This window comes from Aulonocara stuartgranti, assembly GCF_965226115.1.
Source record: "Aulonocara stuartgranti genome assembly, chromosome: 6".
NCBI classification, from domain to species: Eukaryota; Metazoa; Chordata; class Actinopteri; order Cichliformes; family Cichlidae; genus Aulonocara; species Aulonocara stuartgranti.
Window position 1 is genome coordinate 32,891,642 of NC_138944.1, and position 16,659 is coordinate 32,908,300.

Here is a 16,659-nt window from a genome sequence, read left to right on the forward strand (position 1 = left end):
TTTCTGACTAGAAGCTGAAATCTGACAGTCATGATCTCGGCAGAAGATGGATTTTTGGTTTGGGGATTCATTCAGTTTGTCTCAGGTAGGAATGTTTCTCCTCCTAAAGCATTCATGGATGAATGTTTTAAACGTAGGAAAACTCTGGAAAGTTATTAAAGGATGTTAGAAAACACGAGATTCACTGTTAATCAGCAGGACTTAAAGTTTCCGCTTTGATGAGCTCTTGAAGTGAGCTAATGAATGTTAAAGCAGTTCAGGGGAAACTGAACAACAACCGAGCAGAAAGCTGGAGTCTGAGATGATGTCAATATACAAAGACATCAGAAATGGCCTCCTTTCAGCTCACTGTATAAATATTTTGTTGGTACGACATCATTACTGGAATAGTCCACTCCGAGCCCTGACAGTTATTCTAGTAAAACAACCAGAAAACAGTGATGTCAACAAAAACTTTTCAAACTCTATGACAGAGGTTTGATTGCGGAAACATGTCAGAGTTTTTTAGGCTAGATTAGTTTTTAGGTCGCTCGATAATAAATATGATCCTTTACATTGATACAAAGAGCAGCTGCAGCTTGACAGCAGAGTAAGGTCTACATCATCACAGCTGTTCATGCTGATCACTGAGCTTCAGCCTGGAGATTCTTTGTCACCACAGACGTGTTTCCATCATAAACCAGATACAGACAATAGTTTTAACACCTCTGCAGCTTTCTGCTCTTTGAACAATAACTTGTGATTAAAGACAACCTATAATAACTAAAATACAGACAAAACATCATTATAGGAGGAATAATTGCACAAAATATTTCAGGTAAAAAGACACAACATGCACATACAAAGAAAAGACAAAAGGAAAGAAGGAAGTTAAACTTTGCTACGATGTGTTAGACAGCTGAATGTGTTATTTTTGGCATCATTTTCATCATTCACACTGAAAGAGAGAAGTTGACCCAGCAAGATGGAGCTAGAGCTGTTTGTATTGTTTGAATTATTTTAGATCGATACTGCATCATTTAAGCAACACTTCGTAAATTCATCTAAGATTTTACAGAACAAATATATAACATTATTATTTAATGATTAATGATAAAAAGAAAAAAACAGGTAATAACAGCAATCTAATAAGCAAATCTCTAATAAATCTGTTAGTTACTAATAAACTTCCTGTTAAAGGTGTTAATGGAGGATGATCATCACTACTTCTATCTTCAGTAAGAACAACACAGCTGGTCTCTGCTCCATCATCGAGCCTCTGTCCGATCACTAAAGAATAGTTTGTTACCATAGTGGTTAAAAGGGACTTTTTTCCGATCGGTTTGGTGGTTGGAAAATCTTCATTTTTATAGCAGAGACACCTCAGCTGGAGTGTTTGTCAGTTGTTTTCACACATTTACAATGTGTGTGGTTTTCACACTCTTTAAAACCTCAAACAGCTTCTTAGCTGTTTTGTTTTTTTTTTTTCATGTTTGACAGAATACCCATAAACCACCTCACGTCTCTGCTCTCACTCTTCAAACTCTTTTAACTTTTAAATGAACATGGATCAACAGCCTTGTGCTTTTATTTGTATTCTTGTTAAGATACAAAAATTGACAAAAACCCTTTAGTGTTGTGAAATATTGGTTTAAGGAATTAGCAAATAACTGCATTTTGTTTTTATTTACATTACAAACAGAGTTCAGGGATTGTTTAATCTTGAAGCTTACATGTTATAGTTTCTAATCATATAAAGGATCTTCAGATGATTTTTTGCTGAGGTTATCTGGATGTTTCATGCTGGGAAAAGTTTTTGACACTTAACTATCAGTGTATTAAAGACTATTAATAATTGTAATTATCTCAGTGGTAACAGTTTTAGTAAAACTGAGTCTTTACATTTTGAATCCTGGAACCAGTGATTGTTTAAATGATTTATATTGAATAAATGTAATGAGTGATCCCTCGTTGTTTATTTGATCATCACTGCTGTGTGAAATGCAGAAAACTTGCATTATGTTCCAGTGAAATCCTGCAATATAACTACACAGAATACAGGGTGACATATGGATCCGTTCCACTTCTGCTGTACAACCTACACACACACACACACACACACACACACACACACACACACACACACACACACACACACACACCTGTGGTCATTTGTTGAATTTTCACCATTTATTTGATCGTGTTCCAACTTTTAAACTTTGGTCTTCAGATAGCCAGGAAACCAGGTGACCAAATGCATCCAGAGCACACTAAAAACCCAAAACATAGAAACAGTTATATATTGCTTTTCTTAATCAAATTACTTTGGACTTTTCTGCAGTACACTTAATGATCACCGAGGCAGAGTCGAAAATTCTTCATGACTGAAGTGTTTCCAGCAAAAACCAAGTGCAGACAACAGTTTTATCAACTCTCCACAGCTTAACACAACTGCAAAACTCACTGAAGGCTCAAAACATAACATTAGTAAAATAAATTATTGTTGGTCAAATCAAAGTGACAACAATAAAATAATAACCTTAACATGTTGACTCCTTCAAATTCGGGGCACACAAAAAGAAAAAAAAAAGCCCGCGCTCTCAGAGAAAAAGAGGAAGGAAGTTTTGATCGCCACATTAATGTGATACAGCAGTCCAGTTTCAGCCCTGACTATCGTTCAGTCTGTGTTGCATTGTATTTGAACATAGCAGTTATTTTTTTTAATATTCATTATTATTATTATTATTATTTATTTATTCATTTTATTTATATTTTTTTCCTGCTGGAAAGTGGGACTACAGCCATCATGTTGTTGACAGATTTTCAACTGATGTTTCTGGGACTCATTTTGTGCATTTCAGGTATGAGTGATAAATTATGCACCGCTACATACTGACAGAGAAAAGTATAAAAGTTGATATGATTATTATACGTATGATTTATAAATGAGTTACTAATTTCAGCTGATTTCGTATAACAGAGAATAAAATAAATGCTCATGTTAGAAAAAAAAATCTGTTTTGTTAATGAAAGTTTGTGTTAAAGGTGTTACTGGAGGAGAAACCAGGATCTGTGCTTTCAAAGGTTCATCAGTGGATCTGCACTGCTCACATCAACATCTGAGTTCAAGCAGAAAATGGTTCACTGTACACTGGGATGGTTACAAGTTTGTTCAGAGTGAGCTCTCTGTGGATGGACAACGTGTAACGTACAACACGTCTGAAGAGAAAAACCCAACTTTAACCATCAATGATCTAAGAGAGAGTGATGCAAACGCTTACTGCTGTATGAAGACTACAGACAGTCCAGGACACTGTTGGTACAAAAGAATTACTCTTCAAGTTGTTACAGGTACAGTGACTTTTACTCATTTATTACTTTCCAAATGACATCATTGTAAACGTTGTTCTCCATCATCCTCTCAGAGCTGCAGGTAAAGGTGATTCCTGCCACAGAGGGACAGACAGTAACACTGATGTGCAGCAGCAGCTGTCCTCTGACTGAAAAGCCTGCAGCCTACATCTGGTACAAGAACAGAGAGTTTCTCTATGAGGACTGGTCTCCCTGGTACCAAGAGCTGCTCAGCAGTGAGGAAGCGATCACATACTCCTGTGCTGTCAAAGGCTACGAGCATCTCAGAGCCCCTGAAGTCTCTGTGGGTGAGTCATGATGTTTATTGTTCTACAAAATAAACAGAATGAGTCACACATTATGTCTTTGTTTCAGGTTCCATCACAGAGACCTGCTTCAGTGTGACCTATGCTAAAGGGAGAATGTGTTCTCAGCAGACATCAGTAGATGAGCCGTGCTCCATCACATATCCCAGAGGTGACGTTTCCAGAAAAACTGTCTGTTGTGAAAAAAAACCTCTTTTTTAATTACTTTTTCCATTGATTTATATATATATATCATAGTGACTTATAGAAAATATATTTATTATCTCTTTAAAGAGGTTCACATATTGAAGACTCAAGGGGGAAAAGCAGAGTCTGTCACACTGACCTGTATCACCAGCTGTACACTGACTGACCCTCAAACTGCCTACATGTGGTACAGAAATAGACAAAGTTATAGAGAGAATCAACATTTAATTGCTGAATATCGGCTTAATTTTTGGAACTCTCGGGAAGCAAACGTCTTTTGTGCAGTTAAAAGCAACACCTATCTTCAGTCTGCAGAAGTCTGTGAGTAATACAGAACTATGTTTATTTTGCCAGTTATTGTTATCATAAAGATCATTTGTACAACTTTAAATCTTCCATCTATATTTCAGGTGTTCAGGATAAAAACTGCTGGAGAGTGAATTATGTCAGCAGGAGAATCTGTGCTCTGGAAGGATCTTCAGTCAACATCACAAGTGAATACTCACATCCTGATAACATGAAGCCAAAGTTTAAATGTTGGAGTAAAAAATGGAGAAAAGATAAAGTGGAAGTTGAAGAGCTGATTGAGGCTGCAGGTGGTGTGGAGTATCAGGACAACATGAAGAACCAACACATCCTGACCATCAACAACCTGAAGAAGAATGACTCAGGAGGATACACATTCAAAGTTATAGAGAAAGATCATGAAAGATGGACACAGTCTGATCTGCCTGGAGTCTTTTTGATTGTCACAGGTAAATCTAAACTTCTTACTCAGCAGACTTTACTCATTAATGTCTGAACAGGAGCAGAGGTGGAAGAAATATTCAGAGCCTTTACTTCATCTAAAACAGCATTACCACTATGTTAAAATACTCCACACAAATGCCTGCATTTCGGGCTTTGAAAGTGTAAATGTAAATTAATTCTAATTAATTACTTAATTCTAACTCCAAGATACAAAAAAAGAGAAAAAATGATGATCTTCACATTGTGTTATATTCACATAAAATGCATAAATATGCAGTAAATTATCATTTTATATCTGTGAGGTTTTTTTTATTCAGGTCATTTCAAGTATTGTATACTGTTGGGTATTTTGGCCTGCACTGCAATATGCATACTTGCATTCAAAATGACAAAAACTGCGGAAAACCTCTTATCTGTAAAAGTACTTATAGTGTCAGACATCAGTTGTGGACTAAAAAGTTTTCTTTTTTAAGATGATTTAGATTGAAGTTACACAAAACTGAAAGTACAAATATGTTGAACTTGTAGTGAAATACACTTCTTTAATAAATACATTTCTTCACTGAACAGGAGGACTTAAGCACCAGTTTGTTGTAAAGCTTTAGTCAAAATCCATGTTTAGTGTGTGATTAAATGTTTTTGATCAGTATCGTTACTCAAAAAAAGAATATATGGCACATTACTTCTTTTAAAAGTAATGCAGTACGTCACTCAATTACTCACCAAAGAAAGGGATTTGTTACACTGCATTGCTTTCTCGTTACTCTGTAAATTACAACTGAAAAACATTGTCAGTTATCTGTCTTAATGCATGCTCAATCATCCAGCTGAGTAAATCCCAAAAGCTTGATTCTGTTCATCTGGATGTAACGTTTTCATGGCAGAAACGTTGGTCTTTGATCAGTAGTTGTTGATCAATGGTCATGAGATTTTACATGTTAATGATCAAGGAACTGACCTAGTTTTAGTCATTATGCAAATGTCCTGTTTATAACGTTGGGGAAACCTGCAGTCAGCTGAGACTGAAGAAGTCACTTGGAGTGATGAAACGTTTCTCCCACTGAAAACGCTACGTCCAGATGACCAGAATCAACCTTTTGGCACTGTCCATTATTTATTGGTTAACAGTATAAACCTTTGGTTAAAGTCCCACACGCCAACACAAATCCCTATTCTAATGAAGACACATATGATCTTTCTTATTACTATTTTGTAATGGACATAAATCTGCAAACACAAAGCAAAGATGAAAACTGGCACAAAAACCTTTGATCCAGAGTGATTCTACTTTAGAAACATAAACAGGTAGAAACAGAGGCTGCAGCCTGTCTGCTCATCACTGCTTCTGTTACCTGTTGAAGTTCAGGCTGATGGGCTGGAGTCAGCATTCACTCAGTCTGTGCAGATGTTTGCAAAGATCCAAAGTTGTGTTATCAACATAACACAGTTGTTTTTTTGTTCTAGATGCAGTTTCCACTTTATCATCGCGCTCTTGTCTTTACGTGCAATAAAGATAAAAGTAATGTCTTTGCCTACAATCCGGAGAGGCTGTAGACCGCTCTACCTTTTTTCCTAATCCTGCACACAAACTGAAATCAGCTGATTGTGGCAGGAAGGAAAAGTTTGTTTGGAATTTTTCTTCTTTCTCTCCACCCGGTGTGCAGATAACAGAAAAACCTTTGCAATGCAAGAAATGACATAATTGCAACTGTAATGTGATTAGTGAATTTAATACAGTAACACATTACATTACTGAGTTACTGAAAAATGTTTTGTGTTTACAACAATACATTAAACACAACACTGCCAATGTTCTTCTTCCAGAGCTGAGAGTGAAGATGAGTCCTTCTGCAGTGGTGACAGAGGGTCAGAGAGTCACACTGACCTGCAGTACCAGCTGTCCTCTGACTGACAACACAAACTACATTTGGTACTTGAACAGTCGACCTCTGACCCCGAGAGAGAACCAGAACAAACATCTGATCCTAGACCCAGTCAGCAGGGAGGATGCAGGAAGCTACTCCTGTGCTGTGAAAAGCAACAAAGATATCAGCTCTGCTCCAAAGACTCTCACTGTCCAAAGTATCACAGGAACATGGACACCAGCAGCTGCAGGAGTTTCTGCAGCTCTGCTCCTTTTAATACTTCTCACTGTCTGCTGGTGGGTTAGGTAAGTGTTGGTTCACAGCAGTAGATTCAATCTCTGCTCTGAAGTCACTAATTTTTCAGTTCATTCACTTCAACCAGGAAACAGAGAACTTCTGCTCAGCCTCCAACAACTGAAAGGTCTGAACAGGTAGAGATTAGAGTTTGTGAATTGTCTCATCTTTCCAGTGGTCATTTCATTTTTCTCAACATACAGTAAAAGGAGTCAAGTTTAAAGTACAGTATAAATTAATGCTGTTTGTTTCCCTCAGCTCAGCCTTGGTCCTGTTAATGACATCTCAACACAACCAAAGCAGGAGGATGAAGTCCACTACAGCAGAGTCTACTTCAGGCATGTGGTTCCTCTTTGTTCCACCGTACAGTCAGATCAGCCCAGACAACAGGAGTGTTCTCATTATGCTGCTGTGAGTTACAGCTCTGACGGAGCATCTGGTGTCTCTCCAGCAGACCCAGACTTACAGACTTACTCTACTGTGAAAGTTTGAGAGAGATGCTGTGTTCAACAGCCACATATCCATTACCCTGCAGCCATGTCAGAGTACAACCTGAAGAGCTCACCAGAAACTCAACAATCTATTCAGAAGAAAAATGGTCAGTTTATAGTGGTGGCTGATGATGAAACAAGTCCTCAGCAAGGAACAAATGCCTGTTAAGGAATGCAGCACATAAACCTACATGACTGAATGCAGCAGGGTGTTACATGTCTGTTTATCAGTTCGCCATCTTAACTATCTCTGGACGTCGTTTTCCTTCTCTCTTTTATGACACCACCCTCTACTGGTGCAGTTTGGTATCTAACATTACAGGACACAGCACAGTTGTTGACAGCTGTTACAATGAATGATTTATTGTGGGATGCCCTTATTTCATAAACTTCTTAACCCTAAAAAAATATTTCCTATGCATGAAATACAAAGGAATTACAGTGACTCGGTATCTTGAACTGAGTTTGAGCAGTTTCATCTTAACAATGTCTGCTGTAGATGTCTGCATGCACATTTGTCTTAACAAGCAGCTGGACAGGCATGCCTAATAAATTGGCCGGTGAGTGTTGCAGTGCTGCTGTGATGTATTATACAGTAGTTGGTGCTACTTTCTCATTTTGTTTTTGCTCTCCTGTTTTCTGATGCATATATTATTTTGCTTTTCTCTATTTCAGAAGTTGTATTTTTGTAAAGTTTCACATAAATCCTTCACATTTAATGTTTATGTCTGAACTCTATATGAGCCAAACTTTTTTACAAAGTGAGAAGGTTTTGATAAAAGGATTAAACCATTTGATGTCAAAGTCTCAAAACAGCATTTAAAGGTTTTTATTCACAGGTTACAGAGTTGAACTGATTTACTTGCATGTTTTAAAATACATGAAAAAGCTTTGATTTTACAGTTTGTTGAGACTCAAAATAAACAGTCATGAGGTAACAAAGGGGGGAGGAAACAGGTGGGAATGCAGCTGAGAATAACTAACTAATCTGAGGAAGTAAAACTGAAGACAAGAAAGCACAGCAATCATTAAAATAAAACAGGAAGAGAGACATGACTAAAGGAGGCAAGATCAACGTGACACAACTAAATGGGAAAATAAGAAAGACGACCATGAAGACAGGACACTCAGAGTGAAGACAGGACACGGGGACAAGGCTGAAGGAACAAAAAGGGATCAAAACAGGGAACTAACAACCAGTCAAGGAAAGCTGAGCAAGGGACTAAGGTTATACATTGAACAATCTCAGCTTTTTATCTTCCACTTTAACTTTTCTCCATCGTTTTACTCCATCATTAGACTGAAAATCCTTCCAGAGCATCCTGCTGATTTAATTCACTCCCCAGCAGTTATTATCCAGAACACTGGAAATTTAAATGGGAGATTTTAAAGTTGATTCAGTGCCCTGTATGAAAAAAACTTGACTAAAATAAACAGATCTCTGTCTTACTCAGAGACGTCTGCTGTGATGGAGCAGGACTCATTCACTGATCTCTGCTCACCTTCTTCTTGGTTTCCCCAAAACACAGGTCTCAGCATAACAGCAGAATAAGCTTTACAATATTACACTCGATCATTCTGCACAACTTCATCTCACTGATCTGAGCAAAAATGAGTTACGTAAAAAAAAACAAAAACAAAAAAACACTGAACACCAAAAATTGAAACAGTCACATGTATTTATACAATATTCATGTACTATGTTCACTGATCATTTCCTTCAGTGTGTTTACAGTGTGTTTACAGACCACTACGGCTGAAGCTGGAGAATCTTCTTCATCACAGAAGTTTGTTTCCATCATAAATGCAGAAAACAGTTTTATCACCAACACCTCCACAAATTAACACAACTGCATGCAGCTGAAAGAGACGACATGTTCTCTGTATCTTCTCGGGTTTTAGCAGAAAGTAGCTAAAGAAGGGTACAAAAACTTCTTTAGTTTGGACAGGAAATCGGAAATCTCCGTTTTGTTTTCTGCTTTTTCTGTGAAAGGATGCGGCTGTAAAAGAATCATCCAACCAACTTTCTGACTGGAAGCTGAAATCCACAACAGTCATGATCTTAGCAGAAGCTGGGTTTTAGGTGAGCATCACTCTGTTCTGTTTCAATCACATTTAAAATGTGTTTTGAAATCTGTTGTTCACTCACTGTTTAATTTATTTTTATGAATCAGAAGAAACAGGACTTCCAGTCAGTCTCCAAGAAGGGAAACATCAGACAACAAACAGCAGGTACAAACACAAACATCTCCTCATCTGTCCTGTTTCCCTTAATCCGAATGATCGTTTATTTGCCATCAGGAATCAATCTTAAGCTTTTGTTTTGCAGCCTTTTTCTGTCTCACATACACCTACCTGTAACCTTTTTTAAGGCCTCCACCTGAGCCCTGTATTAACTGAGTTCTTTATTCTGTTATCTGGATTCACTTACTTTAACTTCAGTACTCAGGATAACACATCACAGTTGGAGCCACAGGAAAAGGATAAAGTGTGTAAAGAAGATCATGATCTCCAAAGTTAAAGTTAAAAAAGCTTGAAGTAAAAGCATTGAGGATATCCTCAGAGTAGAAAGGGCATTCGACTGAACAAACCCAAATTCTCACCCAAAAATGCAGTAAAAACATTGCAGTAATGTCTACCTGCCTTAGTTGTCTGAGGTACATTTGTACTTCAGCACTTTTGAAAAGATAACTATCGTTCCATTTGAAGTGCTTAAAGAGATAATTTTGCACACTTATATACTTGTACATGAGGCCTACAGGCAGAAATTTAGAAGTGAATCATTCAGTATCTAATGAATGATGCTCATCATGGAAACTAGAAGATTTTGGAAAAACTTTAGACCATTCAGTTATCCTCGCAGAGAAAGTCGGTAGTTTATTTGTTTTAGCAGCTCCAATGGCTCAAAACACTTGTATAATTAACATTCAATGGTCATGTAACCCATGCGAAATACAGGGCTACAAAATCCCTTTTCATCATCTAAAGCTATAACCTGTTATTGTCCTTGTGACAATAACAGGCTTTGATGCAGTCTTGTGTTACAAGGACCATGCGCCTCGTGCACAGGAAGCATTACCTGTCTCTTCCTGTGGGATCTTCCCTCTAATGGCGGTCAAGTGTGTCACAGCAACAGAAAAATATCTCAGCCCCGAACTCTGACCACAAAGAGAATGTATGTGTTTATGAATGGTACTGAGAATAAAGGTCCCAGTTGTTTACTTCCAAGCCAACTCCTTTTGTGAGTCGCAAATCAAAACGTCCTTCTGAACCTATAGTTAGATGACTGAGACAGGACTGATTTTTGCCACATTACAGAACTTTCCAGAACATCATCTCATATCATGTCTGACTCTTCTTGGCCTCACTATTGTGTATATCACCTTATACATTACAGTTTGCACTACTCCGGTCACTCTGTTGTATTACTCTGTTTACATCACTCTGGGCACTTGTTTACACCACCTGCACTGCTCTGTCAATACATTGCAGTGCTAATATGGCACAAGACACTTTAACATTCCACTCACACAATGTACATTTTCAGACTTTTAATTAAAAATTTCCAGATTGCTTTATTAAATTAACTTATTGTATATATTTTACTTACTTAGTGTATATAATGTCCTCTTTAATCGGGGAGCGTTTCAGGACACAATTCATTTCACTGCATGTTGAACTCGTACAACTATGCATGTGACAAATAAAGAATCTTGAATCTGCAAAGTGAATCATCCAAATCATTTGATGTAATTTAATTTATGAATTTATAATAACTGTCTTGTCTCTGCAGATTAACCCTGATGTCAAGCATGAAAACATCTCAGTTCAGTAAGTAGAGCAGAATGATCATCGTGAAAACAGACTGCACTTCACTGAGCTTTTTCTGGGTAATGTGCAACTTTTTTTTAACCACAAAAAAAAAAAACACTGACAGGATCTAATAACATATATTAAAATGTGTAAATTGGAATCCTTAAAGTAAAACAATAATAAAGCCATCAATAGTGATAAGGAGCAAATGCAAAGGTATAGTTGTAGACTTGCTCCTGCAATATCTCGATTCTTCACTAGAGGGCTCTTTGTGGGGGAAATAAGTAAATGAGGAAGTGATGGTGTTAAACCTGAATGCAGTTTGTCTGCTGACACACTCACACAAGTCAGTGATTCCTGGTAGACAGATGTTGATTTTTAACATTCATGTTTCTGATATTTTCCAAACTCTGAGAGCAGCAGTGATCGGCTCTTTACAATCATCATACATCAACTTTCTCATTAGAAGAGAAAATCTACAGCAGCCATGTTGTTGGCAGAAGCTGGATGTTTGTTCATGGGTTTCATTCTGTGTCTCTCAGGTAGGAATAATTTCTTTCTCCTCCTCATGATGACTGTGATGCTGTTTCTGGAAGGCAGGAGTTTTAGTGTCAAACCTGCAGAAAGTTACAAAATGATTTTAGAGAACAGAAGATTCACAGTTAACAGGATTTGTACTTTTACTGTTCTGAACTCTCAAGTGTATCAAAGCACCAGATTGTGATCCTTCACAGTAACATGCTGTCATCACAGATTAGCACAGAAAAGAAAGTTAGCATAAATGTTCACCATGTTTTCTAATCACATGTTGTGTTAAAGGTGTTCAGGGAAAACAAAACAGCATCTGTGCCTTGAAAGGTTCATCAGTGAATCTGCCCTGCTCACATCAACATCCCACTGCAGGAAATGGCTGGTACACTGGACACGATACTGTCTCCAAGATAATGTTCTCAGTAGAGGAAACACATGTAAAGTACAGCATGTCAGCAGAGAGTAATTTCACTCTAACAATCAATAATCTGACAGAGAGAGATGCAAATTTTTACTGCTGCATTAAAACTGCTGACAGATCAAAGTGCCAACAAAGTGGAATTCATCTCCAAGTTACAGGTACAGTTCTTTTTACAAATGCATCACAAATGAATGAGTTTATGAATGATCAGTGTATTCATGTTGGTCATGTGACCTCTCAGAGCTGCAGGTAAAGGTGATTCCTGCCACAGAGGGACAGACAGTAACACTGATGTGCAGCAGCAGCTGTCCTCTGACTGAAAAGCCTGCAGCCTACATCTGGTACAAGAACAGAGAGTTTCTCTATGAGGACTGGTCTCCCTGGTACCAAGAGCTGCTCAGCAGTGAGGAAGCAGTCACATACTCCTGTGCTGTCAAAGGCTACGAGCATCTCAGAGCCCCTGAAGTCTCTGTGGGTGAGTCATGATGGACGCCTCCTCATCATGTTATGAGATGTTAAACACAAACACTTTACTCTTCAGACTCTAATGAATTTACTGAAAGTTGTTGGTTTTTCTCAGGTTCCATCACAGAGACCTGCTTCAGTGTGACCTATGCTAAAGGGAGAATGTGTTCTTCTCAGCAGACATCAGTGGACGAGTCCTGCTCCATCACATATCCCAGAGGTGAAGTTCTGGACAAACTGCACTTTGAAACTTCATTTTTATTTGTTAATTTATTTGACATGACAGAGATGAACTGGTGGAAAATGTGTTCATCATCTCCCAACAGAAATTCATGTCCAGAGGACTCCTGCTGAACACAGAGATCACATCAGACTGACCTGTAACAGCAGCTGTTTTCTGACTGAGCCTCTGATTTCCTTTGTGTGGTATGAGAACAGAAAGCCTACAGTGCAGGAGGGAAAACAGATTCTAGTTTCCATCTCTCATCATGACGGTTTGTCTTGTGCTGTAAAAGGTCTTGAGGATGTGCGCTCTGCTGACGTCTGTGAGTAAACTTATTGTCTCTCCACTTACAAAGTATTACCACCACTTCTTGCAATTAAGACTAATCATCACACTGGTTTCCTGTAAAGTTCAGGATCAGTTTTAAAACGTTGGTGATCACATCACAATTCTTATTATTTTCATAGGGTACTTAGTTGTTTTTTTATTATTAGTATTAGTAATTACTGGTATATTTTAAAGTTATTTTTACTTGTACGTTGGTCAACATCTGTTGCGTTTAAATGTGCGATAGAAATAAACTGATTTGACTAATTAAGTTAAAATATCTCTTCTCTGTTTCATTGATATTTCAGGTGTAAATGATTCCTGCTGGGTGTTGAATTATGTCCACAGCAGAATCTGTGCTCTGGAAGGATCTTCAGTCAACATCTCCAGTAAATACTCACATCCTGACTACGAGCAGATACAGTCTAAATGTTGGTATAAAGTCAAGAGAAATGCTGAGGAGGACATCAGGAGGAACCTGACTGAGGATGCAGATCATGTGGAGTATGATGACAGCATGAAGAACCAGCACATCCTCAGATTAAAGAAGCTGAAGAGAGATGACTCAGCAGAATACAGGTTCACCATCACAACAGAAAATGAAGAAGTGAAAGAGTTTGATTTTCCTGGAGTTACTCTGATTGTCACAGGTAATTACAGCTTGTTTGACTCAGTGTTCAGGTACCAAAAATGTCCTCAAATTATGTAACAGCTGTCACATGTACAGTAACATTTTATATTTCTGGCCCTTGGATCACTTGCTGCCACAGGTAGGTGCATCTTTGGTTACCGGAGCAGAACCATCCACAACAGCATCCATGATGGAGTCACCAAACGTCTCCAGATCTTTATACCAAATTATGCAAATTAATTTCTGACACTGCCAGATTTAGACACTCTATATTTACTCTGTAGATTCTTTATGTGTTTCATGTTCTGGTGAGTGATATTATAATATTAATATGATGAGAGAAAAGTCTACCAAATCCTACAAATAAGTTAAACCTGCGTTCTGTTATCCTGTTATGTTTAAAATCTTAATTCGTTTTCTTTAAACAACTTTCTCATGCTTTGAAAAAGAAAAGGATTACCTGAGCAACTTTGTAATGTTGACATGGTTGTTTTGGGAAACTGACAACTAACCTTATGTTTGTAAATAGTACCTTTAAAATGCAGTTGTGTAGGTTGGAGAGTACAGCCTTTTGAAAGGTCTAATGTTTTGTGTATCAGGGCATGATGTAAGAAACATGATAAACATGACCTGAGAAGAGGTTTGATCCTGTTAATCCCTCCAAAGAAGCCATACTTGTTCAGTTTTTTTCTAAATATGGCATCATAAACGTTGACCTTTGACATGCTAGATGTGACTCTGTTTTTTTGCAGTTTCTCTGAGCATTGCGCGGTCTCACCTTTTGCTATGAAGATTGGCAGCTGTTTTGAAGGTTTTCCACACCTGAAGAATCAGTCTCACTGTAGAATGAGGGCAAACTGTCTGTCAAGTCAAGTCACCTTTATTTGTATAGCACATTTAACAGACACCAAGTGTCAGCCAACGTGCTGAACAGAGGGACAACGTAGTCAAAATAAATGAAATAATTAAAATAAATGATATAAAAATATTTTTTAAAAATCCATATGTATATATATTTAAATGTGTGTATATATATATAATGAGAGAGAGAGAGAGAGAGAGAGAGAGATGAATACACACAGACACAGGTGGGCACATGGACATGAATACATATATATATACAAATTCTTACATAATCTGGAAATGGTCTTGCTGATATCTTTTCCTCCTCGTCATTGTGTTAACTCACAAACTGCTAAAACCTCTGTTTTTATTGAAGTGATCACACTTGCTGATGTTACCTTGGTCATCTGCTTGGTTCTTAGCCTCTTAAGTCCTCATAAGCAGTACAGGTGTCTTTAGTTGAGGTCCGCTCAATATTTATTACATAAATAATTGCATAGTGTAACATGTCCTCTTGGATTGTTCATCTGTGGTTGTATTTACCTTATTTCAAGACCTGCTGAGGACAAGATCTATTTTGTTTTTTTCCTAATTCATAAAATCCTACAATTGAAAGTTTCTTTTTACATTTATTGACCAGTCTGAGTGTTTTTCAGAGCTGAGAGTGAAGATGAGTCCTTCTGCAGTGGTGACAGAGGGTCAGAGAGTCACACTGACCTGCAGTACCAGCTGTCCTCTGACTGACAACACAAACTACATTTGGTACTTGAACAGTCGACCTCTGACCCCGAGAGAGAACCAGAACAAACATCTGATCCTAGACCCAGTCAGCAGGGAGGATGCAGGAAGCTACTCCTGTGCTGTGAAAACCAACAAAGATATCAGCTCTGCTCCAAAGACTCTCACTGTCCAAAGTATCACAGGAACATGGACACCAGCAGCTGCAGGAGTTTCTGCAGCTCTGCTGGTTTTAATACTTCTCACTGTCTGCTGGTGGATCAGGTGAGGATGAGCCCTGTTTTCTCTCTCGGTTCAATCAGATTCAGTCTCAAATTCTCAGACTAACCACGTGTTCATCTTTGTATTCACTTTTTTTTTACAAACCAGAAAAAAGAGTAATTCTCACAAACCTTCAAGACATGAAACTCTGGATGACTCGCACCTGGTAAAGAAAAACATATTTGTGTACATATATAAAACTGTACTATAACATAAAACATCAGCATCATCTATCATGCTTCTTTCACACCAGCTAGGAGAGAGGCTTCATTTTAAAATAGATGTCCAAATCATTAAAATCAGAGAATTGTTGATTTCTGGTTTTCTTCTCTTGTTTTAGTAGGCAGTGAGTTTGTTCTGCTGACAGTTATATTTTGTACCAAATGTTCCACGTCCTGTACTTCACGGTGGAGGTCATAAATCTGTAAAAATTTCCATGTAAATGATTTTAAACATTTTATTAACATACCACCTCATACAGCTGAGCTACCATATAAGAGCTATGAGTGAGTCTACTTTGTGTTAATCCTCTCTCCAGCTGAGCTCTGCACTGAAAGATCAGCAATAAGTTCAACAATAATAACAATAATAACGTCTCAAATTGTTATTTCTCTCTTTTTTTTTGGTTCCAAGTATGATGAAATCTCACCCCAACCAGCAGAGCAGGATCATCACTACCCCAGACTTAATTCTTCAGAGGATGAAATGGATCATCTCTATTCCACCATTCCTCCATTTGAGCCCCCTTTATAAGACCATGTCCACTATGGTTCTGTGGACAACTTCTGACCCAGTATAACCCCTAAGTGAGTCTTTTCTGTGAGTCCAATTTCACTAACCACACTCAGGCCTGAATACTGTCAAATCTCTTAAATAGAACCTGAAGCAGGCTAAAAAGTCCCAAAAAGCAGCATCATGTGATGGTTCAACGAAACTCAAGAACAGCTGAGAAGATATCTCATTAACATCTATCAGTCAGTCTAGAAAGGTTTACATAAGATATTTCAAAGGCTTCAGACTCCAGCGAACCACAGTAAGAGCCATTATCCACAAATGAAGAAAATGTTTTGTGGCTGTCCCCATCTAGACACCTTATCTCCACCCACTCTGCCTCCAGCAGTGACCCTGATCAAACCAGGGTTTGTGGCATCTTTGTAGAGCATA

At 37.9% G+C, this 16,659-nt stretch overlaps 1 protein-coding gene across 1 annotated transcript; it reads left to right on the forward strand.

The window, feature by feature from the left end:
• Positions 1-11,501: 11,501 nt before the first annotated feature.
• On the forward strand, positions 11,502-16,248 carry LOC309709257 (uncharacterized protein; the record flags this gene model as incomplete). Its single annotated transcript, XM_082537811.1, has 9 exons — positions 11,502-11,597; positions 11,875-12,165; positions 12,249-12,482; positions 12,588-12,692; positions 12,799-13,017; positions 13,331-13,672; positions 15,153-15,498; positions 15,604-15,661; positions 16,129-16,248. Exons 1-9 carry the CDS (start codon positions 11,543-11,545, stop codon positions 16,246-16,248), a joined length of 1,770 nt encoding a protein of 589 aa, XP_082393937.1. The 5' UTR covers positions 11,502-11,542.
• Positions 16,249-16,659: the final 411 nt, after the last annotated feature.